Source organism: Aethalodelphis obliquidens, unplaced genomic scaffold, assembly GCF_003676395.1.
Source record: "Aethalodelphis obliquidens isolate GAN/ISIS:26980383/991018 unplaced genomic scaffold, ASM367639v1 scaffold8, whole genome shotgun sequence".
Taxonomy (NCBI): domain Eukaryota; kingdom Metazoa; phylum Chordata; class Mammalia; order Artiodactyla; family Delphinidae; genus Aethalodelphis; species Aethalodelphis obliquidens.
Genome location: NW_020837952.1, coordinates 61,161,719 through 61,185,744, shown reverse-complemented (window position 1 = coordinate 61,185,744; position 24,026 = coordinate 61,161,719). Strand labels below are relative to the sequence as shown.

At 64.7% G+C, this 24,026-nt stretch overlaps 1 protein-coding gene across 27 annotated transcripts in view; it reads right to left on the bottom strand.

Moving 5' to 3' along the window:
- Positions 1 to 840: 840 nt before the first annotated feature.
- Positions 841 to 24,026, bottom strand: part of LOC113621156 (killer cell lectin-like receptor subfamily G member 2) — a 65,900-nt gene continuing 42,714 nt past the window's right edge. For 6 of the 27 annotated variants that reach the window (XM_027107979.1, XM_027107974.1, XM_027107972.1 and 3 more), the window contains 5 exons: positions 16,260 to 16,387; positions 10,175 to 10,236; positions 4,240 to 4,484; positions 3,957 to 4,087; positions 841 to 2,068 (listed from right to left, as the gene is read on the bottom strand). In XM_027107979.1, coding sequence (XP_026963780.1) covers positions 1,937 to 2,068; positions 3,957 to 4,087; positions 4,240 to 4,484; positions 10,175 to 10,236; positions 16,260 to 16,387 — 698 coding nt within the window. In that variant the 3' untranslated portion in view covers positions 841 to 1,936. Of the gene's footprint in view, positions 4,485 to 10,074; positions 16,388 to 17,018; positions 17,749 to 24,026 lie in introns of those variants that run through there. The other 21 variants (XR_003433083.1, XR_003433077.1, XR_003433079.1 and 18 more) reach the window with 17 other exon arrangements.

Below are 24,026 nucleotides of genomic sequence, written 5' to 3'. Positions count from 1 at the left end.
GGTCCCCGTCCCAGACCACTGCCTGGGACCTGGACCTGTCCGAGCCCTGTCTGTCCCCTCAGGCGCTGGGCACTTGGAGGCTGCAGTGGTGTCCCGTTCTGTGTACCCCGGGCCGTTGGCAAGAGCCAGCCTGGAGTTCTCTTCTGCAGGGGCTTGTGGGGTGACGGGGGGCTGCTCCAGCTGGGGCAGATGGCAGCTCATTGCGCTCTGTGGGCACAGGGACGGGGATCGGACGCAGCCGTGGCAGCACCTCCCCCCAAGGGTGCTCTGGGCGCTGGGTCAGACACAGACGGGTCTCTTCTGACACCCAGGCTGTGACTGTGGGGACGGGCTTCAGCAGCCATCAGCACGAGAGCCTAAGACCCCCGACAGAAACGTGAGTGAACACTTGGGATGGCAGTCAGCCCAGGATGGACACCCGAAATAAGGGCTACCCCGGACACTGGCCTAGGGGGGCTGGGCGTGGCAGACGGGAACTTCCGGGCCCCAGTCAAGCACTGGGTCTGGGGTGGCCTCGGGGACCGGGCCCTGGACTGTGCTCTGAGCTGCTGACTGGGGTCCGCACCACCTGCAAGGGGGCCCTTGCGGGCCGAGTGACGCCTCTGGGGCCTGGGTCCCACAGCTGTGCTCAAAGCGGGTGTGAGTGGGGCGCAGGCTGCGCGGGGGTCCGGGGTCCAGGACTGAATCCATCAGGAAGACCCGAAGGCTGTGGGGGCGGCGGACTAGGGTCCGGTGACCCCCGGTGGCCCAGAGGCATCTCCCCCGTCAGGCCACGCCCACACCGCCCACGGCAGACGGCCCGCCCCTGGGCTCCCAGAACAAACAGGGGCAGACTCCAGATTCCCATCACAGCAGCTTTTATTGAGATCTGAGTGTGCACAGGGCGGCCTCCCACCCTCCTGGCCTGGGCTCAGGCCCCCAAGTCATCTGCCGAGTCCCCTGCGGAGCACGGGGGCGGCCCTCCCGTGGGACGACGCTGGGCCCCTCAGGGAAGGCAGTAGGTTGTATAGTTATCTTCCGAGGGGGCAACATCACTGCCCTGAAACCACACAACCTACTACCTCACCCCGCCGGTGCCCGGGTTTGGGAGGGTCCGCCATCCTGCCGCTGCCCCCGGCCCAGCCCCGGCCCCTCATGGTGGTCTGCAGCCACCAGAGCCGAGCTGGAGGGCTGGGCAGGCGCAGGGGAGGAGGGACGTGTAGACGGCGCCTTGGTCCCCACGCTGGCCAGTCCACCTGCGCTTGCTGGGGGTGGAACGGGCTCGTGCCCACGAGGGCTGCCGTGGGCTCGAGGACATTCCTCTCACTCCCTGCCTGGGAGAGGGGAGCCCTGGCCTCCGTCCCTCCGCTGACCAGAGGCCTGACACTGAGCTGGGCAGGCTGTGGACTCGGGGGATGTGCTGATCGAGGCCGACCCCGTGGGCTGCCCTGGGGTGCTGGGCTGTGACGCCAGCCAAGCCTCAGCTGGCCCGTCCCCCTCGGGCCCGAGGCTACTCCTCCCGGTGCCCAGTGCCGGCCGCAGGGATGCATCTGAGGGCAAAGTCCAGGCTGGGGGCCGCCCAAGAGCCTGATGTGGGGCACGGGGATGTGGACGGTGGAGGGGTGGGCTGCCCAAACTGCCCGTCGGGTCCATCGGCTCTCAGCGCAGTGTGGGGAGAGGGAGAGGTCGACTCTGAGCCCTGCCCTCCTTGGACACTTCACACGGTACTGCCCTCAGCCCTCATCCGCCCCCTTTCACAGATAAGGAAACTGAAGCCCAGAGAGGTCAAGGGCCCCAGGTCACACAACAAGTGGAACCTAGGCCTGTCAGACTTACCACCCGGCAGCCACTGCGCCCACCCTGCTGAGGCTGCGTCCCCACCCCCCACCCTGCCCACCGCACCCCCCTCCAGCAGCCAGGGTCCTGGATGCTGTCCACTGTCGATATTACAGCCACTTCAGGAAAGACAGTAGATTGTATAGTTATCCCATAGCAGGGCAGAGCCCCAAACTATACAACCTACTACCTCACCCCAAAGGGCCGTCAGTCTCGGCGCCTGGAGGGACATCATGGCTCCCAGAGGCATCTCCTGGAGGGGGAAGGAGGAGAGCAGCAGGTGGACGGGGGTCAGGGTTGTGCTGGGGCGCTGAGGGCACGGGGACTGGCAGGCGGGTCAGGAGAGGGCCCGCATACCCTGGGAGCTGCCCCACAGGAGACAACCACCAACCAGGGAGGGAGAAGGAAAGAGGGAAGAGAGGGAGGGAGGGAAACGTGCGATGTGGCTTTCAGAAAAGCGCTACAGGTGATGGGATCAGTCCCATCTGGACAGGAGTGGATGCGTGACCATGGTGTCCCCAAGGGACTTCTGCACCGGTGACACTGGGAGGAAGGCTGTCATCTGCTAGAGGCCAACCCATGTCCAAAAGGGGCTACGCATGCCCACCTGGCCCCCACCTCTGACGGCACCGCCCACCCCTGGCTCCCTGCTGCCCCAGGACACACCTCCACCCACTGGACAGGTGTGGACTCCCTCCCCGTGGGCTCTGCTTGGTCTGGTCCCACCATCCAGGGTGACCTGGGCTTTTCCCATCTCAGGAGAGGCTATAGAATATTCTTACTTTCCAAAAGGGAACCTGGCTCCCAGGAAAGGCTGGTCTGTGCCATTTGGTCTTCACTGGCCTGGTGAAGCTAGGATCACCGATGCCATTTCGTAGTGAGGAAGCTGAGGCTCGGATGGGTCCCAGGCAGGGGGCAGGGCTTGCCCTCGGGCTCTCCCCGGCGTGGCCTCGCCCACTACTGCACAGGGGGCCTCGTGCCCAGTCCCAATAAACAGGGCACTGCTGCTCCCTGAACCCCGAGAGGCACGAAATGGTCCCAGAACCCTCCGCTAGTGATGAGGACACCAGGGCCCACACCTAGCGCGGGACACTGAGGTGCAGTCACCTGGGAGTTGGGCCAGCAACACCCCAACGCAGCCTGCCCCCCAAGACCTGGCTGGCCTGTGCTCACTGGCAACCCTGTCTTTCCTTGAGGCCCCAGAAGGAAATCTTCACGAGAGGGCCTCGAGGTCCCGTCTCCTGGCCTCCACTTGGACTTCTTGGCTTGTGGACAGGACCAGGGTGTCCCTAAGGACTCTCCAGGCAGAGCCAGCCAGCCTCTAGGACGGGGGGCAAGGAGAGGGTGACCAAGGGCCTTCCTTCGACGCACCCCCATCCTGGCAACGATGCATGGTCCAGGCAGGCAGCTTCTGGCTGTGTTTGTGGACGGGCAGCCTGGTGCAGCCGCCCCGTGGGGTGAGCGGCTGCCGTGAGCCTCATCGCTGGGGAGGCCGAGGACACGGCGCCCAGCCAGGGTGCTGCCGAATGTCTCGGAGTGACCCTGAGGAGGCCCCTGAGCGCGGGCTCTGGCTCCCAACTTAGCCCCGGAGACCTCCAACGGCCTCAGGCTGCAGGGGCCCCCTGGCTCCGACCACTGGCCCTAGCAGGCTGAGGGCGGCACGGGGCAGGATAGCCCAGCAAGTGGAGCTGGCTGCGAAGCCGGGCCGGCCTCCCCGCCGTGCTTCTCCGACGCCTCTTCGGCCCTCGTGGGCCTGGACCTCCTCACTGAGAGGCGGGGTCCCTGCAGCAGCTGCTCCCAGGGGGTCCGAGTGGCTGCCAGGCCGCCCGTAGTTAACACTGGGCTGGAACCCACGCGTGTGCCACTACTCAGACCCGCCTGCCCTCCCCTGGGTCGGGGCTTCAGCTCCAGAGCCTGCAGTGCTGACCCCATGAGGGCCCCAGCCCAGCCCCGGGCTGGGCTCCACGGGGTAGGGAGAGGCAGGGAAAGAGAGGGGGGAGACTGACACACACACACACACACACACACACACCCGGTCCTCCCTGGCTGTCACCACAAGCACCCCGACCCCCAGCCCAGCTGGGAGAAGCAGATGTGACTGGTTCCCCTCATTCAGCCTTTCTGTTCCAGGCCAGACTCACCTGTGTGCGTCTCAGGTCGACATCAGCGGCCTGTGTATTAGGATCGCAGCGGACGGCTGGAGAAAAGGGGGCGACGGGCCCTCGCGGTGCACAGGGAGGCGGGGCCTGCGTTCCTCTTCCATGCAGACACCCTGCGGCAGACCACGGCTCTGTCAGGCCACGTCCAGCCTGAGGTCACAAGTGCATCGTGGGACACAGCTCTGACCACATCCCTCCCCACTACAAACTCCCCCGTGCTTCCCAGAGAAAGGATGGTGGGAAGGGCGTGCAGTGCAGATGTCACCTGTGCTGTCCTGTGTCCTGTGACAGTCCTCTGGGCATTCAGCAGGAGTGGCCGTGCACCCACACCGAGGCCAGGGGTGCGCCTGTCTCCTGCACGAGGGCCCAGGGCGAGGCCTCCTGTGGGCTCTGGCTGGGCTGGGAAGAGTGGGACAGCTGTGAGGTGTCCCCGCGAGCCCTAACGCTCGGCTCACCGTTGAGTAAGGCTGGCCTCGGATAGATGCTCCCATCTCAGTGCCACTTCTTGACCTGTTTGGGGTTTAGAAGAAAGTCACAGGCGTCAGGTTTGGAAGAGCCGCAGCTATGCCCCTCCAGCGGCCGCTCCGTGCCTCCTTCCTGGACTTGCCTGGCCGCCTGCTCCAGGTCCCGCATTTCAGCCCAGCCCGTCTCACCACGGCCTCTCGCCTGGGGACACGCCCTGTGCAGAGGCCTAGAGAGAACGGCCTCTGTGGCTGCCTGTGCTGGACGATGCTGGGTCAGAGGTGAACAAGACCCAGGCCTCGTCCTTGAATGGCCAGGGCCGCCGGCGTTCCCGTGCTGGGTGGCCAGCGCCCCAGCAGGCTCACACCGACGCTCTGGGGCCTGGAGGGTGGGGTGCCCAGGGGAGAAGGGACGTGTGCCCACCTCCTGTGCGCCTGGCACTTAGTAGGACCCGGGAGGAGGAGCCAGACCCCCCACTTCACAGCGGAGGCTCCCGACAGGCTGACGCTCCTGCCCCGGGGCAGGCGAGGCCTGGGATCGTCCCAAGAGCAGAAGCCCCGGGGAAGGGGCGCCCAGGACCCAGGCTCTGAGGCCTCAGCCAGGGCTCACTCAGTGAATTGCAACCCCACCTGGCTCCGGCCCATTCCGGCCAGGTGCCCTCCCGGGACCAGCACAAGGGAAGGGACACAGGTGTAACACGAGCACACAGCCGGCCTGCTGGCCAGCTGCAGAGCCTCTGAGGCTGAGCCCGAGACGCTGGACTTGGAGCCAGACCTACTTGGGTCTGTCCATCCCTGCCACGGGCCAACCACTGAGCCTCAGTGTTCCTGGCCACTAACAGGGATGGGAAGATTAGCCCATCTGGCTGCGGTGGTCCTGTCCTGGCCCCTCTCCCTCAGCGCTCCAGAGGCCAGACTGTCCATCACCAGGGCTCACGTCTCTGTGCTGCCGCGCCTCTGCGCCCCGCCCAGCCTGGCCCCCCTCACGTCCCCCTCCAGCCTCCCAGAGCAGGAAAATGCCCTGGGCAGCCCTCCCCCACCCTCCCCACCCGTCTGTCAGCCCCCCGCTCCCCGCACCTCTCGGCCCTTGCCCTGGCCTGTCCTGTGCCAGGAGGGACCGTCCCATTGTTCCTCTCCTTGCCATGAAGACCCCGTGCTCCCCACACACGTGCCCGTCTCTTACTGCCCATCGGGAGGGCAGTGGTGCCCAGACGAATCCTAGCTCTGCCCTGGTTCTGGGACTGGGCCTTGCGCTCCTAAGCTCCAGGCCTCACGCCTGGACACCCAGACCCACGGCAGCCATGTAGCTGACGTAAGCGGTGCCCGTGAAGGTGCCCACGGACGGTGGGGACTTTCTCCCTCCATGAGGGCCAGGCGGGCTCCTACACATTCACAGCCTATCCAGGTGACCAGGCGGCAGACACCGTACCCCCGGCAGGGTCCCCTGAACCCTGGCTTTACCCACCAAGGCACAGCTCCCACACAAGCTGGCTCTTCCTTTAGCCAACAACCCAGGTTTGGGGGGATGAAGGAGCCCTGACATTTCTGGGTCTGTGACCTGATCGTGGAGACATTTCTGAGCTGGGAAGTGGCCCCAATCCCACGTGCCAGGGGACGTGATTTGCTGGCCCTCCTGCCCCACGGTCCTAGAAGCGACCACGGGTCTTGGCCCAGGGAGGGACGGCAGAGACCTCCCTTCTTCCGGCGGGATGGCAGGGGTCTGAGAGCTCCGAAGGGACCCTTCCCAGTCAGCCTGGACGGGGCGGTGGCAGGAGCAGGCAACGCGGCGTGAAGAGGCTCCCTGAGCAGGGCTGCGGGGAGCGGGCAGTCAGCAGCCGCCCTGCCATCTGCCACCGCCGGCTCAGCCCCAGTCCCCAGCGTCTGCCTGTGGGCAGGGCGCCGGGCAGGCCCGGGCTGGGAGGAGCCAGGCCAGCCGGGGACAGGTGTGTGGGAGGCCTCAGTGGGCAGGTGGCCTTTTCAGGGCCAGGCGGATGTCTGGAGCGAGCGAGGCAGACAGACGGTGTCACCCTGCAGTCACCTCGGGCTTGGCTTGGGGCCACCGGGAGCCGGGACCCCCCCATGGCCGCCCCCCCACTGCTGCCCCGATTAGGTTTCTCCCCATAAAGCGGCCAGTGTGTCTGCTCGGCAAGCCATGCCAACAATGGAGTCTGGGAAAAAGGCGCGGGGGTGGCGTCCGGGGGCCGGGTCTGCGTGCGAACACGGCCCATACAGTTAGCGAGACGTGCGCACCGGGCAGAGGCCAGCTCGGGCCGGGCGGGGGCTGTGCGCCCATCGTGCGCCGGGCAGGGCCGGGCACACACTGAACGGGGCACCAAACTCAGGAATCAAGACAAACGTTTCAACACAAAATGTTTTAAAAATGCAAAGAGGCCCACGATATAAGGATGTCAAACTTAAATAAGGGCACAACGGATGGTTACCAACTCCTCTTTCTGCCTCAGGTTCCAACAGCTCAGCTGAGCACGGGGCCCAGTGGCTTCATTGCCCCCAAGAGCGCCCCTCAGGGACAGAGGGGCAAAACTAGAACTGGAAGCCGGATTTCTGACCCCAGGCTCTTCCCACGGCCCTGCACACCTCTAGGCGGCGCAGGCCACGCAGGTGGGGAAGTGGTTCCTCCAGACAGAAGCCCCTGCGCCAGCCCCCTGGGGTCCACCCCAGGCCTGCCTTCCTTCCCAGGGGCCCCAGGTGCTCTCTTGTTGGTTCCCTTCCTGCCCAGCCTCCCCGAGACAGACGCCCGTGTGCTCTGGGTCGGGGTCTCCCATCCCGGGAGTCTGTGCCCCGCCCCTGGCTCCCTGCTCTCCTGTCCCCAGAGAGCTCCAAGCTCATAGGTGGAAGGTGGCCAGGCATGGGAAATGTCCACTCCCCAGGGAAGGGGCCAGACACGTACCGGGGGCCGAGTGTCACTGCCCACAGATGTGCGAGTCTGAAAGCCCACAAGAGTCCTAGCATCCAGGAAGCTGGGGGCCTGATGCTGGCCGGGGAGGCCCGGATGGCCCAGGCAACGGGATCCAGCCCTGCTCTACAGACATACCTGCACCCATGGGGGCCATGGGCATGGGGTGGGGGTGGGGATAGGTGGTTCTAGGGGCTGCCAGGCCATAGTTCTGACCCCTGCTTTGGCCCCAGCCGGCAATGGGCCTCGGGCAAAGTTAATCAGCACCTCTGGCCTCCGCCGTTTCCTCTGTAAAGTAGGGCAAGGATGCCAGGGCTGTCGGGAGGAAGGTCCAGGTGCCTCTGCGCCAGTTGGGGGAGGGGGGGATCACCAGGGGAAGCCGCTCTTCACCGCGGCAGGGTTTGCTCAGAGTCCAGAGGGAAGAGCCGGCAGGCAGAGCCCTTTCTGAGCCTGTGGGCGTCTCCATCTGGTGCCTAACCATTAGGCAACAGTTTTAACCTCAAAGGCGTGTATTTATCTGAAAATATTCTCAGCTCAAGCCGCATTCTGGGTCACAAGGTGAGGAGAGGGAGGGAGAGAGGGGGAACCAAATGCAACCACGTCATTAAAAACGCCCAGTGTGAAACCGTGTTCTGGGGCAGCCCCACCTGGCAGCAGCCCCTCAGGAGGGCCCTTCTGCTGCGGGGCTCCCGGGCCCCCCGGGGGGCTCTGGGCCTGGCCTAGCATGTGGACCCGTGGCTCTGGTCTGGGCATTACACCATCCCGTCCTTGGCTGGGTTTCCCCGGGCCGGGCCGGGCCGGGCCGGGGGAGCTGAGCAAACCCCACTTCATGGTGACGGAATGTTCTCTCCGGGAACTGCGAGAGGCGAGGCTGTCCGGGAAAAACCTGGGCCTCGTCCCGTGACTGTCCCAGCCTGGAAGGCTTGGCTGGGCCATAGGTGTCTGGGGAAGCTGCCCCGCCGCTCCTGAGGCCCTACTGTGCGCTCTTCTACACGTGTGCTGTCCAGCGAGGACCTGACCTTGGTCACCCAGAGAACACAGGGCAGAACTTGCCCTCAGTCCACCTGGCAAGCCCCATGCTGCCAGAGAAACCGGCACAGTCCCTGTGAAACCACGCACTTTCCTCCAAACCCCTGCTTCTCTACGCGGACGTTTCCGTGAACCTCCTCCAGAGAGCACGCGGGCGGCCCTCGGAGGACCTCGTCGCGGGGCCCTGCCGGCGAGCGCTGGCGCCGGCGGCTCCCCGTCCACCTGCCATGGCCGCCGGGGCCCTGCCCTGGGCTGGCTCCTGGGTCAGTGGCGTCTCCTCTCGACCGCCCTCCAGGCCCTGCAGCCAGGACTCCTTGGACGCCCAGGGGCTGCTCCGCGGCCGCTTCCCCTGCGATCGCCGGGTGCTCGAGAGCAGCGGGCACGGCAGGAGGCAGAGAGCTCCGCGCTGACGGAGGCGCCGCTGCTCCCGGCCTGGCCAGCGCTCTGGGGGCCTGAGGTCGCAGGGTCTGGTCTGCGGGGGCGTTGAGGCTCACCCCGCTCTGCAGCCCAGGCCCCAGGGGAAGTGCAGCTGCAGAGCGCCGCTGCCTCGCCTCGCTCCGCAGGGAGCTCGCCTCCCCCAGGAAGCCCCCGCCCCTGCTTCCTAAAGACAGGGGGCACTGGAAGCCCGACTGAACACCGGGAGCCCCGGAGCCCGGCCCAGAGCCCCGAGGCCCTCAGGCAGGAAAGGGGGTGAGAAGGCCGGCAGAGGCCCGGGGCTGCCTCCGTGCGCGGCGTGTCCGGGGGTCCACTCCCCCCACCCCATCATTTCTAGAACTGTCCACACCGGCCGCCAGGGACTCCCTCCGGGGGTGCGGCTTTCACAACGGCTCTCCTGGGGGTGGTCTGCAGCGGGGAAGTCTGGGGCGGCAGGGTCGGGGCTCCCAGACGCCTCACCGAGACGTCGGCGGGTGCCAAGCCCGGGGTGGCCACGGCCAAGGCCGCGCGGGGCCAGAGGGCAGCGGTCCCCTCCCTGCGCTGGGCCTCAGCCTCGCATACGAGAGGGCGGACGGCACCGGGAAGACAAAGGCGGCGAGGCGGGCAGGGCGGCCTGGCAGGATGAGGAAGTCCACCTGGGAAGCAGTCCCGCCTGGAGGGCCGGGCCAGGGAGAGGCGCAGGCAGCACCCTCTTCAGAACCATCCTCGCGCCCGAGCTGCCAATCACCCCGCTGCCAGAAGCCCTGTCAGCCCTTCGGGGGGCTCCGGGCGGTCCCTGGGAAGGCTTATGTCCGAGACACCGGCCCTGATGCCCTCCTGACTGACGGGGTATGTGTCCTCACTGGCCTGAGGGCGGGGCAGCCTCGACCAGGTGGCCCAAGGCGCTGTCCTGTGTTCTGGGGCCGTCCCAGCACAGCCCACCCCATGGTCCAGGCTGGCACCTCCTTCCTGTCCAGTGCAGGGGGCACAGGGGTGGCTGCCGAGGGACATGGGGAAGACCCACCCCAGGGATGCAGGGCCAGGGCCCTCCCCACCCCCTGCAGCACCGGCCACTTCCCAAGCCTCAAGACTCCTGTACTGCTTGCACGCCTCACACCCGCTCTGGGGAGCCCCCTCCGCACGGCCCCAGCAGACAGCATCTCACTCAGAACCCCAGATGTAAGGCGGAGACCAGAGGCAACGCTCTGGGTCCAGCCACGGCCATCCCTCCCAGCCTGTGCAGGGCGAAAACCCAGGATCGAGACCAATCCCACTTGAAAGACGGGTAGACAGGCCCAGGGGGTCGCCGTGCACTGACCCAGGCCGCGGGCAGCAGTGGGGCCCTCGAAAAGCAACCGTCAGCGGAGGTGCTACTCACGCACCGGGGGGCACGGCTGGCCTTGCGCTCTGACGGAGACGGGCAGGTCAGGAGCCGGTGAGGGGCCTGGGTCAAGGAACAAGACAGTGGAATTAGGGGGAGCCAGTGCCTTTTCTAAAGGGTGACTCAGCATGGCACGGAGCGCTGGAGCCACTGTCCCCCTCGCTTGTATGACCACCGCTGTACTGACAACCCCCCAGGCACGAACCAAACAACCGTCCTCCCCGAAGACCTCCCCCGGGAGTGGCTGCTCCTTGCGGGCTGCCCCACGGGGGTGGGGAGCTCAGTGGGGCAGAGCGAGCATCCCAGCCACAGGGCTCAGGGTTCGAATCCCTGTTGGCCCGATATTGCTGCAAATACACGTAGTAGCACTTCCTGGGGCACACACTCCCCGTTGGAAACCGGGGAAGGGCAAACACCCTGTCCCCTGGAACGCTCGACGCACTGACCCAAGCCCATCGCACTGGGGAGCTCCGTCAGTCCTCATTACAACCTGATCTGGGGGTGAGGGAATGAACACAGAGAGGCTAAGTTATTTCCCCACAGTCACACCGCCAGCACAGGCGTCATCGGCCTCCCTGGCGTTACAGGAATGAGGGAACGAAGACCCGGAGACGTCTCCACCTACCTGCCTGAGGTCTCGCTACTAGGAGAGAGCAGAACCCCCTGTCCTGGGTAACCCCAGGGAGCCCCCACCTGAGACACTCAATTTCCCTTCCTCGGGGTGAACGGCCAAGGGCCTTCTGGCTCCCCAGTTCCCCCAGGCCAGCCAGGCTGAGCGGGCGCCGTGTTCTTGGAGAAGGGCAGCCCAGAGCCGGGCCCGGGGGACAGAGCGGGAGCCTGCTCTCTCCCCAGTCAGGGCTGGACACAGCTGAGCTTCTGGGGAACAAGGCCTCCGACAGGGGAAACGTCTGAAGACAAGTACCCAGCTGAGCTCAGGCCGGGGCAGGAAACCCGGGCTGCACGGGCAGCAGCCCCGGCGTCACTGGGTCTGAGGGCCTCTTGGCTTCACTCCAGCAGGGAGACCCCTTATAAACTCTCTAGTCCACACTGGGGGCCACCCCAGCCCTCCCCCAGCCCCCGCTCAGCCTGCCCCCCAGGGAGACGGCCTCTCGGGATGTGTGGCAGCCCCGACACCTCGGGGATGCCACGCATTCCCAGAGCCCGGAGGTGTTTCCACCTCCCCTGCTGGGCGGCTCGCTCCTGGCTCAGTGGCCCGGGGCTGGCCCTTGACCTCCCTGAGCCTCGGCCCCCATAGCAAAGTGGCACCGAAAGATGCCCGTTGGCAGGGTTGTCGTGAAGACTGACCTGCGCGGGAAGAGCGTGGGCTCGGGGCCCGGCCCACAGGACAGAAAGTGCTTCGCGAAAGCCAACCAATCCAAGTCACCTGGTCCAGGCGTGGCTTTCAGGGTGGGCATCCCTGCCCCCGTCCTCCTCCCGTCCGGGGTCCACCGCACCCAGCCAGAGAGCACTGCTCAGCGCCAACAGCTAAGCCCTGAGCGGAAGCCGGCCTTTTGCGTTTTGTCAGTGTCTTCACCGGGACCAAAAAAGACCAAGTGCCAGGTATTTAGGGCCTTAATTTTTCTCTCTGGTTAAATAAAGGACACTTGGATGTTTGATGTTAGAACAAACTCCTGCCCCTTAGGCTTGGAGGCCCCCTTTGTCCACGGGTGAAAAGATTAGGTACCACATGTGCATCTGCAGAGCAGATGGGGGTCACGTCTTGGCATCGCCGTGGGGCCCCTTCTCCAGGCTCTGGCCCTACACACGGGGCCGTATTAGGCCCAGCAGATACAGCTTCCGAACGTGGCTCTGCCATGGGGCGATGGGGGCCCATCGCCCAAGCCTTGATTTCCCGTGAACGCACATTCACGCCAACTCCTAAAGAACGAACGGGGGTAGCCTCTATCCCAGGAACCCAGGGTGCCAGGGAGGACAGGGACAATTCCCTTCAGAAAACTGGCCAGCACAGGGTGCTGACTGGGCCCACGTGGCTCCTGTCTGCTGCCCAACGTGGGTGAGGCACCAGGGCACGGGGGCAGGGAAAGAGGCCGGGGCGCCGCCCAGGCCCAGACCTCTCCCGTCCTGGGCCGAGTCCGGGCAGACTCACAGGAGAACAATTACGAGTCGGTGCGAAAACAAACCCCACCAAGTGAGTCACTGTCCCCCTAACCCTTCACTGCTCTCCCAGCCCAAGCCAGCAGCCCAAAGGGCTCGCCTGGCCCCCAAAGAACCTCCAGAACCCCAGACGAGGCCGGAGCTGGGCTGCTCCCAGCCCCCAAGCTCCCATTTCTGGGTGCACAGGGTGGTCCCGGGTGCAACGAGGAGGGTGTGCACACACGGAGGGGCGGCCCTCCCCGCCAGCCCCGGGCACGCACTCGTCCTTGCGGTGACCGGGCTGTGTGGTCGTCCTGGTGGTTCCTCAGGCCCTGGACGAGCACTGAGTGAGCCCCAACTGTGCGCACTGGCCCCACCTCCCATCCGTCGCACAGTATGTCCTGGACCTCGGCCGCTTCACACAGCCACCAGCGCCCTGGCCCGGGAGCCCCTCCCCACTCCTGGGGACGTGCCCTCGTGGCCTCCTGCGAGTGTCCGTCAGGGCCTGGGGCTCGGTCCCCGGTTCACTCGGGTGCCCGAGCCTGTGTGAGGGATGCACCTCTCAGTGCCTACGTTTCATCTGGACCCAGGAGGCTGCCACTGCTGCCCGTGGGACATTGAGGGGATCTCCCGGCGGGCGCCGAGAAAAGCACCTGTGCTAGAAGGCCTTGAGCAAAGCCGGGAAGGCACCGTCTTCCCAGACACAGCCGCGCGGTCAGTCTCTGCTGGGTCTCCTTTCTCCCTGTGCCCAGCCCTGCTCTCTGCCTCTGCTCTGTTCTTCCTTTCCCATGCTATACCCCCTCATGTCCCCCTTTCCCCTCTGTCCCTGATGTCCCCAGGGGGCACCTCCCCCCTCCCTACCCGTGTCCCACCCCACCCTCGGGCACCGGCTGGCGCATGCCCTGCGTGCAGACACAAAAGCCCCGGGGCGGTGTCTGCGGAGTCTGGCGGGCAAGCTGGACCTGTAAACACATGAGACCCAGATGGCAGAGGGGTCCCGGGTCCTCTCCACACAGCCCTGGGAGGCAGGCCTGCCCCTGGCCATGGCAACAGAGGGGAGGGAGACGCCGCCAGTCTGGCCCCGACCCTCACGGCCCCACAGACTCCCCAGGAGGCTGCAAGCAGCCAAGTGGGCCTGACAGTCTGCACGGCGGGCTGGTGCTAGGGGGCGGGGCGGGGGCGGGGGGCCCAGTAGACTCTGAGCACCGCAGCCCCAGCAGGGCACGAGGCGGAGGGGCAGGCTGGGACCTCCTCACCTGCCGAGCCCCTGAGCTCTGCCCAGCAGTCACTGGTCCCCAGCGCTTGGCCCCAGCCCCCCCACCCCGGAGCCCTGCGGTGGCTGCCTCCTTGCAAAGGGGGTTCATTCAGCTTATGTGCAGGGGGGGCCAGGAAGACGTCACGGGTCCAGCTTCCCGGGGTGAGACCTGGGCGAGCCCCTCACTCCTTACTGACCCTGGTCCCTCGGCCGCAGAAAGAGGCTGGTGGGAGGGCAGAGGCGCGGGGGGAGCGCCCGCAGCTGAGCCCGAGCAAATGTGAGAGAAGTACCCGCCCAGCGATCCTCCAGAGGCCGTGTGGGCGTGTGCGCGTGTGTGCACATGCGTGTGCGACACATGTGCGTGTGTCCTTTCAGGCATGCCCAGCCCAGGGTGGCGCCTGGAGGAAGGGGGTGGGGAGCTCGAAACGCTGCGCTGACCTGAGGGTGGCACGGTCGTCCAAGCTCCAGGTGTCAGCCAGGGACCAGGGTGCCGGGAAGAAGGGGTGAGACCTGGGAGCAGAGAGAGGTGCTGGGTAAGTCTTGGGAAGGAGCCCTGGGTGTGTGCGGGGTGCACGCCCTGCATCTGTACCCTGCTGGCTCTGGCCCACCCTGCCCTAAGACTCCGCGAGGCCCAGCACAGCTCAGGGGTCACTCAGAGCCTCGCAGGGGGACGTTATCGGCCAGGAGACCATTGCATCAATGTGACTTTGTGCCCAAAACACTGGGGCTGAAACACCCTGGTTTTCTGGGGTCACCTTCTCCAAGGGGCAGCAGGTGTGGCTGCAAGAATGTAGATCTGGGGGACGGAGAGACACAAGGTCAAAGTCAGGCTCAGAGAGGGCTGGGGGTCCTCACTGCCGCTCTCTCAACCTAGGTTTCTAGGGTTTGGGAGAACTAAATGAAACAAGGTGTGAGATGCTCAGGATGATGGAGGGGTGCAGCTGTGCTGAGCATGAGGGAGTTCCCTCCCTCTCTTTCTGCCCGGCCTCACTGGGGCCTCTGGGGTAACCCTGAGTGTTTGCACCAGGCAGCTCTCTCTCAGCATCACTGTGCTGAGACAGGACTCCCTAAACAGCACTTCCTGCAAGGGATAGTCTTTCCCTCTTTGCTTTGGCTGCTAGGAAGCTCAGAGCTGAACTGACAGAACTGGGAAATGCCTACATGACATGGACTCTCTAGGCCTACCTGCGATTTTCCCTTTGCCCCAATTTCCTCAGCTGTTTATTTTTACTCTTCTGCATTGTCAATATTGCTCTAAGCCGCTTCACACATATATTTCTAATGTGGCACGACATAAAGAAAAAAGAAAACAAATAACACCTTAGTTCCCTTCCTGCCTATACGACTGGTGAGGGCCGTGTGCGTAGCAGGCTTCATCTCTGCAAGTGGTGGGCTGTGATTGGTCCCGAGCCAGACCCCCGCTTCTCAGCCAGGTTTGGCATCCCCTTCTGCTCTTTGGTGTCTGGTAAGGAGGCAGGGAGAAGTAGGGACGCCCTTTTTGCAAATGAGAAAACAGAACCCCAGGCAGGGGCCATGGCTTCCCTATGATCACACGGCAGGGAAGGTGGGGTGAGGCTGGGGCCCGGCAGTCTGACCCTAGGCTGTGGCTCAGTCTTCTGCTACAGTGTGGTCATTCCCATGAGCCCTCAGATGCTGTCCCAGGAGACGCTTTGTAACACTGACAGAGAACCTCGGGGGTCTGGAATACCCCCCGGCAGGTGGGCACCTTGTCCCGGTGATGTGCAAACAGACCCACGACCACCCGTAGAGCTGCTAAGATCCTGAGGACCCAGAGCGGTCGCCTCTCCCTACTCAGCCACCTCTGGCAGCGTCCTTGCTAACAGGGCCACCTCCATGCCCTCCCCAAGCCTGTGAAATTGACCCGAAGCCACGTGGCCACAGCAGGCCTGGGTTCCTGGGCCACTGAAACCCTCCTGGCTGCCTCAGAGATGCTGCTAACAAAGTCCCCTGGCCACTTGGAGCAGAGGCTGCCACAAGTCCCCACGCTGCACGGGGCAGGAGCTGGCTTCGCCTCGACCCACCCCTTCCTCTCACCCAGCCCCCAGCACGATAAACCCAAGGTAACGAATAGATGAGGCCGGGCCCTGCTGAGCTCCGGCGAAGGGAGAGGAGGCCAGGAGAGCGCCACGTTGAGGAGTTTTCTGTCTTTCGGTGGGTTATAAACCCCTGCTGCTTCTCGGGGGCAAAGGCTGTGTCCCACCCCCAGGCCCTCACCGAAGCCACGGGTGTTCTAGGCTGTGCACCCCCAAACTCTGCTAGGAGGTCTTCCTGCCTAAGTCTTACAGACGGGTAAACCGAGGCTCAGGGCACCAACGAAGCCCACCCAGCTGGACGGCTCGTCAGAGGTGGGCTGGGGGCCATGGGCGCTGACAGCACAGAGCTGGTTCAGGGGAGTCTCTGTGCCAGCGAACTGGGTGGGGCCTCCCTGCTTCCATCTGCTTCCAGGAGGCCAGCCGGCCAGCGCCGTAATCGGGCCACAGGGCAGGTGCGGGGCTTGGCGGGACCAGAGTGGACAGGGAATCCTTTGCTCTACTCCCTCGCTCCTGGTGGCGGAGCGGGATCTCTTCCACCTGCCGGGGGCCAGGCCGAGCCCGGCCCTCGGGAACTCTGGGCAGGGTGGGCCCGGCTGGCTGCAGGTTGGGGCCTGCGAGGAAGGGGCTGGTGCTGGGGTCTCCCAAGACCGGGTCCATGTTCCCCTCCCGGCCAGGCTGCTCACCTCCTGGGCTGCCTCACCACCCAGACGCAGGGCAAACACCGTCCACCTGGCCGTGTGGTCCTGGAGCGTCTTTTGAAGGCCACGACAGGTGTGCACTTTCTCGGGGGTGCTCTGGGACCAGCCATGTTCTGCAAGAAATGAAGTGGCCGAGGAGTCAGCTCCGCAGGTCTGGTGGCTCCCGGCCCGAGCACGAGCGGGGGCTCAGTGCGGCCTCTCCCCACACCGCTCATTCACCCCCTCATGCCGCACCTGCAGATGGGCCTAGCCTGCTGCGTGCTGCCCACAAGCTGCCTCGGCGCCCAGAGGTTAAGGGCCTTAGAGGCGAAGGACCGCAAAGAAAACCTCGTCTGACCGTCTGGCTGCCCCACTGCCACCCCTGGTGCTGGACTTACACTCAAACCCCGACCGCTGGCTCCCCTGCAGCCCAGCCACGCACATCCTCCAGCGTCTGCAGAGGAAGGGGGCTGGCGAGACTCGAGGCGCCTGCTCCTGGCAGAGCGAGGTCGCCGCTTCACGGCACCCCTGCCCCCTTCACTCCGGCCCTGCTTTGGCACCCACCGTTCCCTGGGGCCAGAATGTTGGCCTGCCATCAAAGGCCTAATTCCTACCCATCCTTTAGGTCACCTCCCCCAGGGGGGCCTCCTGGACCGGGAGCCATAGGTCAGCTCTAGCGGTAGGCTGGGGGTCCCTTGAAATCAGCTCACGGACACTCGCACTCCCTGTCTCCCCACAGGCAGGTAGCTCTGCGGCAGGGACCACCTCTTAGGCAGCGGTGTGACCCTCAGGGCTAGCACGGTGCCCGGCACCCAGGAGGCATGGAAACGTCCCCATTCGCTCGTCGAACAATGCCCAATACCTAGGAACAGAAAGTGCAGACGTGACTCTGGGTCTTTCCCGAATGTGCCAGTGAGGGCATACCCTAGGACCGAGCAACCGTGCACACCAAGGCCCCGAAGGCTAAGCACAGGCCCAGAAGTCCTGCCCCGGGCTCCGGCCGCCAAAGGTGCACAGGCTCTCCCAAAGCAGGGATGGCTCGTCCTCGGTGACAACAAAACAGCAAATCCAGACGGAGGTCTGAGCCTCCATGACTGGGAATTCTGCTGGGCCTCGGCTGGACTCACAGGTCGGGGCAGCTACCCAGGCCCCACTCCTTTCTCAGGCCTCTGCCCCAGGCCCCGTGTGACGGGGTGGCCAGGAGGAAGGTGGGTCTGGGCGCCAAGGCCCCGGGAGCGTGCTGGTGACCCCACGCTCTCCTGCCTGCGCCCAGGCGCAGGTGTGTGGCTCCCACAGACGCCGGTCCTCTCAGGAGCGCGTCCCTGTCACCGGCGGACCGGGGCCGAGCTCCCTGCGGACAGGTGAGAGCTGTGCGGGCGCCGGGCAGGGAGCCGTCGGGCTGAGTCTCTCCAGGTACCGCCAGGCAGCTCAGCGCCCTCCTCGGCAGCAGGGCCTCTGGGACACGCGTGGGACTCATAAGGTGCTCAGAGACGGGAACCTGGAAGCCCTCTGCACCCTGTCTACACGCGGCGTGGCCTCAGGACCCCGCGTCATGCAGCTCTGGGTGCCTCCCCCACACACGCTGCCCAGCGCCTCTCGCGGCCTCAGGTTCCCCGACTGTAGTACGGGGACCACCAGGTCTGCGGCCCAGAGCGTTGTGCAGGTTCCGAGAGAAGCTGGGGGCCAGGAGGTCAGCCCAGGCCTGGCTGCCACCACCGCACAGAGCCTGCACGGGCTTCTGGTGAGCACGTCACCATCCTGTTATGTCGAGGGGAGCACCTACCGCCCCCACCGCCACTCCATTAAGAAAGGATGGCCTTGAGGCCGCACAGCCCTGCCTGGACGGCTGGACTCCCTCCCTGTCTCTCCTGACAGTGCGATGGGCTGAACAAACCCCCACTGCCCGGTGAGGATCCCTCTGACGGCCCCTCCCGGGCGGCACCTGGGCTGGGGTAGCTCCAGTGACCTCACCTGGGCGATGGGGCAACAGCTCTGGGGCCCACCCAGGAGAGACCACAGACCAGGGACCCTCCAACAGCACGGGGGGGCCGACAGCACTTCCACCCACTCTCTTCCCTCTGGACGGCGAGCACAGCCCGGCTGGCGCTCAAGAGGGGCACTACTGTGGGCGGCACGCTGAACCCCACAGGCCCAGCCGCTGAGGCCCCCCTTTTGCAGATAGCCTAGGTCGATATTCCTCTAGCTGACGCTGGCGTCAGAAATCAGGCTTCCAGGGCACAGGAGCTGCGGGAGGGGAAACAGCAGAAGGCCACGCTCAGCAGAGGAGAGCAAGGGGAGGTGGATGCCGGCCGCTCCGCGGGCTACCCCACGCCCGCTGTGCGCACCCGGCGGGGACGGGGTTTCTGTCCTGACAGGTGAGTGGAGCTCCGGCTGCAGGGGCAGGGGCGGCTCTGGGGCCCTGGCTGGATACCTGAAAGTCACAGGAGCCACACGTGACCATGGCTAGAAAACTCACTGGGACAGCCGGCCACGGGACCGTGCTGGGGCCAGGGAGCACCCCCCACGTCTGACCCCACGGCAGCGTTTACAGGATGCCCTCTCTCCGGGACACTCAGTGCCCCCGGATCCTTTCACCCACGTGCCCAACAGCAACCACGGAACCACCAGGCTGAGCGACCTCTGGGCTCCCTGGTCCGGCACCTGGCACAAAGAGGCGCCTGGCAACACCAGCGCCCTTGGCCTGCTCCCCATGCCTGCGTGCTCCGGTCGGACACGGCGCGTCCCCTGCCCTCGGAGCCTCTGAAGCTCTCCTGGGAGTGCATCGCGCCCCCGAGGGGCGGGTTGAGCCTCCACGCCTGCCCTCTCTCGATGGGCCGGCCCACATCGTGTGCTGGAAGGGTGGCCAGGGGCCTCAGCCTGTCTCAGGGTCACTAGTGAACCCCGAACGGCAGCCCCCCATATTCCAGGATCTATGAGGCAGGTTGTGGGGGAGTGGGAGTGAGGGGGAGTCAGCCACACCTGCTGCCCCTGTTTGCTGTGTGGCTCCAGGCACAAGACTGCCCTCTCTGGTCCAGTTTCCTACCCTGTGACGTGGGACAGCCTGTCCACCTCGTAGGGCTGTGACATTACAGGTGACGAGAGTAAAAGTCCCAAACCCAAGGCTGGCTCGGAACAATGCTCCCTCCTCCCTGCCCCAGAACCACCCGGGCGCCGGCACTGCTCGCAGCCCGTGCCCCACGACGTGGCCACCTGGATGGCAGCGCTGGCCCAGGCCATCTGGCGGCTCTTTGACCAGAGGCGGTTCTGTCCTCTGGAAGCTTCTGGCCCAGGGAGGCTGGCAGAGTCTGCTGGCACCGGCACCAGGCCCAGCAGGATGCCCCGGAGGCTGACCCCCACCTCACCCCGGCCCCTCCTCGCCCCTGCCCTGCGGAACATTCCTGCGTCCATCTACAGCGTGGCTGGAGGCCGCTGGGTTCCCATCTCAGCTCTGTCCTGTGACCTTGGACGAGCCCCTTCACGTCTCTGAGCCTCAGTCTCCTCATCTGTAATAAAGGAACAGTGATGCCACCTCCTCAGATTCACACACGTGATTAGACAACGCACGTGCTGTGCCCACGCACAGTGGGGCTCAGCAGATGGTCGCGTCCACTGCTGACCGCCCCCCAGGGCACTTCGAGGACGTGAGACAAGTCATTGCACTCTGGTGCCTGGAGACATTTCTCCCAGCCTCTTGTCTGACAGCTGGCCAACTTGCCGGGGCTGGGGCCTGCGTGGACACAGCTGAGCGCAGGCCTCGGGCAGGAGGCTCTGAGCCGCCAGCAGGAGCTCTGATATCAGCCGAGCTTCAGGGCCCAGGCCCACGGCCCAGCCGCACCCCCAGAGGGCTCAGCCCTGCCTTGTCAACACTGGTCTTCAGCATTCAACTTGGCCTCTCTCAGAGGTCACACGTAGGAGAAACACCCTCCCTGCAAACGCCAGCTCCTAACGAATCGTGCAGAAACCACCCCTCAACGTATGTGCAGAGATGCCGTGGGAAGCGCTGGGACCTGGCCCTGGGCGATGCTGTGCCGGCCGGGCCCCCAAGCCCTCGGAGGGGTCCGAGATGGGTCAGGAGGAGCCAGAGGTCGGCCAGCGAGCCTCCGGTCCACGTCCTCCAGCCTCCCTGAGTTGCCAGATGCACACACCGGGGGTAGGTCCCCAGCTCTGCCACTTCACTTGGGCCACAATAGCTCCAGTAGGGACTTGGGGAGCCGACGGCTACCAGGGCAGGCAGTGCGGCCAGGGTGCAGGTGAGCTCAAGTCGACACAGCCTCTAGTGGCAGACCTGCTAGCCCTGGGGAGGAGCCCACGAACAGGTCACAGAGAACCTTCCGGGCTGTGTGGTCTTCAGGAAACTGGCCTCTCTGAGCCTCAGTTTTGTATCTTAAAAAGGGGCCGTTTACACCTACCGCCTGAAGCTGACATCAGAGCAAATGAACGAACACGGAATTCCCAAGAGCTTGGCCGGCACACACAGTAGGTCCTCACAAAAGGCAACCGTCACCACCGGGGTGATCGCCAAGTCGGTTCCGGAAAAGCCGGCCATTGCCAGACGCACATCCGCTACATGGGGTCTGTCATGGACGAGGGCGGTGTCTGGAACGGCGAAATAACGGCCTGGCTCTAGCGTGATGACAAAACAGAGGCCCGCTTTCCCTACAGATTCATTTCCAGGCATCAGACTCAGAACATCCCTAACGTGCGTCCAGATGTCCAGACGTGAGGACAGGCTCTGCCTCCCGCCTCTTGGTGGGGGGGGGGGGGGGCACCCCGCATCAGAGCACCACCTCCCCCTAAGTGGCCTCTACTCCTTTTAAATGGCCAAAATGCACCAGGACCACGGTGCTGCCCTCACTGTGACCGCCTGTGCCTCGTGTTAACATCTCTCCTTTGGGGAAAACATGCAGTGAGAATCGGGGCGGGTCAGTTTCACTCTGGCCAGGTGGCTAGTTTTGTAATTTAAATTTTGTTTTTCTGTTGCAAAAGGAATAGACGCTCATTAACATGATTCTGGAAAACTGAAAAAAGGAGAAAGAGGCAGCAAACCTTTGTTTGCATTCTCTGGGAACCCAACACATAGTAAAGCTCCCTCCGGGAGGGGCCTCTGCCCTTCTGGAAGCACTTCCACCCTGGTCCTTCTGAACGGCCACAGAACCTGCCACCACGTGACCTCCTCACAAGGCAGAGGATCCCAGCTCAAAGCCCAGGAACACTCTCACACGCCCAGAGCAGCTACCCCACACCTGGCCCCTCCGAACCTTCCAGAGACCCACCCGACGGTACAGGTGGAGGTCAAAGAGATGGTGCGGCAGGTGGGGAAACCGGCTCACAGCGGGGGAGAGACTGGCCCAAGATCTTGCAGCAGGCCGACGACAGAGCTGCGGGTGCTACCGAGGGCCCTGCACGCTGGTCAGCAGTGACCTCCCCAAGGTACACTTTTAAAAGGGCTGAACGGAAGTTGCTCCCGACCCTCCATAGCGGGACAAAGGTGCCAGGCCCCTGGGAGGGTGCTGGGCGCCAACACGCTTGTTTGCCACCAACCCGTGGAGGTGACCGACGGGAAGACGAGGGCTGCGGTGGGTCCCACCCAGGGGCTGCAGGCCCAGGGCCGACCTGGAAGAAACCGGCCACTGCCGGGGGCGGGGAGGTGAGAGGGCCCCACACTTTGTCATCACCCCCTGGAGGAAGGGGACCCCTGTGAGCTGTGACAACGTAGGGGCAGGACCAGGCAGGATACCTGTGAGTTGAAAATATCTACTCTAACTGAACAGAACGTGCCGAGACGCACCGATGACATCTGATGGGCCGACGGACCCCTGCCTTTCACACCCAGTGATCTTCGGGGAAGAGGCCCACAAGCCCCATGGGCACCGCTACCAGCTGGTCTTCCCAGCTGGAACCCCCAGGAAGAAGCGTGGGTCCCCTTGGCCCCGCGTTATCCCCGCAGTCCACCCTCCCGGCCACAAGGGTGCAGAGCTTGGGCCTGTCCGTCCGGCGCCATCACACCCATTTGTGACAAGGTTTCACAAGCCCCGGACTTGACCTGAAACGGAATGTATCTGATGAAGGCGGAAAAGTAAACTGTCTGCTTGTTTCTCCAAGCGCCTTGACCCCCTGGCCGCAGTGGCGCACTCGATGGCTTACGTGCGGCCCGGAACTCAGAGAGTTGGTGCACAGCCTTCTCTTCTTCTGTTTCAATCTCTGGATTCTGTTTTGTTCATTCATGAAATGTTCCCCAAGAGCCTGCCCTGTGCCGGGCTGGTGCTTTTGGCCTGTCCTTCTCAAGGCGCCCAGTCTCCCAGGGTAATGGGTCTGTAGGGCAGTGGGCATGTGGAGAGCAGGGAGGGCTTCCAGGAGGAGGTGATGCTGCGTCACAGTCTGGAGAGGTGGGGAATGGAGCCGTGGAAGGGGGAAGGCAGGTTGCTGGGGGCCTCTCGAGTCCCATGAAGGGGAGGCTGGACTGCAGCCAGGAGCTGGAGGGGAGCCTGCAGGATGGGAGACGGGGCACATTCCTGGGTGGGCAAGACAATGGGCACCGTCCGGCGGGTGGAGGAGGGCGTCGGCGAGATGCTGAAAGCAGAACTGCAAGGACTCGGGATGGTCTGGGTGTGGCAGGGAGGGGAGTCGAGGATGACTGGGCAGGTCAGAAGCTGTTTGGGACATCCCCCGGGAATTTTAGGAGGGAGGGGGGGATGGGTGTGGTCACAGCAGAGGAAAGTCCCCAGCGGAAGCCACCCAAGGTCAGGCCCCAAATGGTGCACTGTCCAGGCAGCCTGCCTGGAGTCTCTCGTCTAGTTACAGGGCAGCCCCAGATCCAAGCCAGAAAACGCACCTTCTTACTTCTGCCCAACTCTGCGGTCTTGGCTGTCCCCCTCCTGTGGCACCAGCGGTGATAGCTGCCACCCTGCTTTGATCTGTCACCTTTCTCATGGGCCGCCTCCCAGGCCCTGCCCGCCCGAGGCCCCAAATGCAGCTGTGGGCAGAGGGAAGGTTCTGGGCTTTAAGACACTGGCTAGCCTGGCTTGGGCGCCACCATTTAGAGCTGCGTGAGGGGCTCAGCCTCCCAGACCTCAGCTTTCCAGGTGGGGGGCACGTCAGAGTTCCACGACGTCGCCCCGATAACCGACGTCGGGGCCCAGCACACCGAGGGGCTCCATCCCTGTGACACACGGCCTAACTCGGGTGCTGGGCGGCGCCCGCCGGTCTCCGGGCACAAGGGGCTGAGACGGGAGGGGGCAGTGCTGCCCGCCTGCCCGCCATAAATCACCACGCCAGGCTGTATAATTATCTGGGCACTTAAGCTTCCCTTCCTTCTTTCCCTGGGGAAATTTCCATCATTTCCTACATTATCCCAGTCTCCCCGCGTCTAAAGCAACGTCAGCCAGCGCAGCAGGCCGCTGCTCTGAGCTCACACCCTCCGCCTGCTGCGCTGGGGAGGCCGGGCTGGGGTGCACAGAGGCAGTGGCTCCCGGGGCGCCGTCATCCAGACCAAAGTTCCACTCCTGTCCAGGACAGAAAACGGAAGATGCTACCAGCCTACCCTTTGAGCTGCAATGACGATGTCCCCAGGGCCCGTCGGCCGCTTCTCCTGCCACCACGACCTGCCAGCAAACCCAGGCGGCCTCCAGCAGGGAGGTTTGTGCTCCCTGGGCTCAGGTGAGGAAGAGGAAGCACCATCCATCGTGCTGGCTACCCAGGGCCTTCCAGCAGTGGGTTCCAGGTGACCTTGAGAAATGCAGTCTGTCCCCAACTTCCCTGGAGACGGGCCGGGTG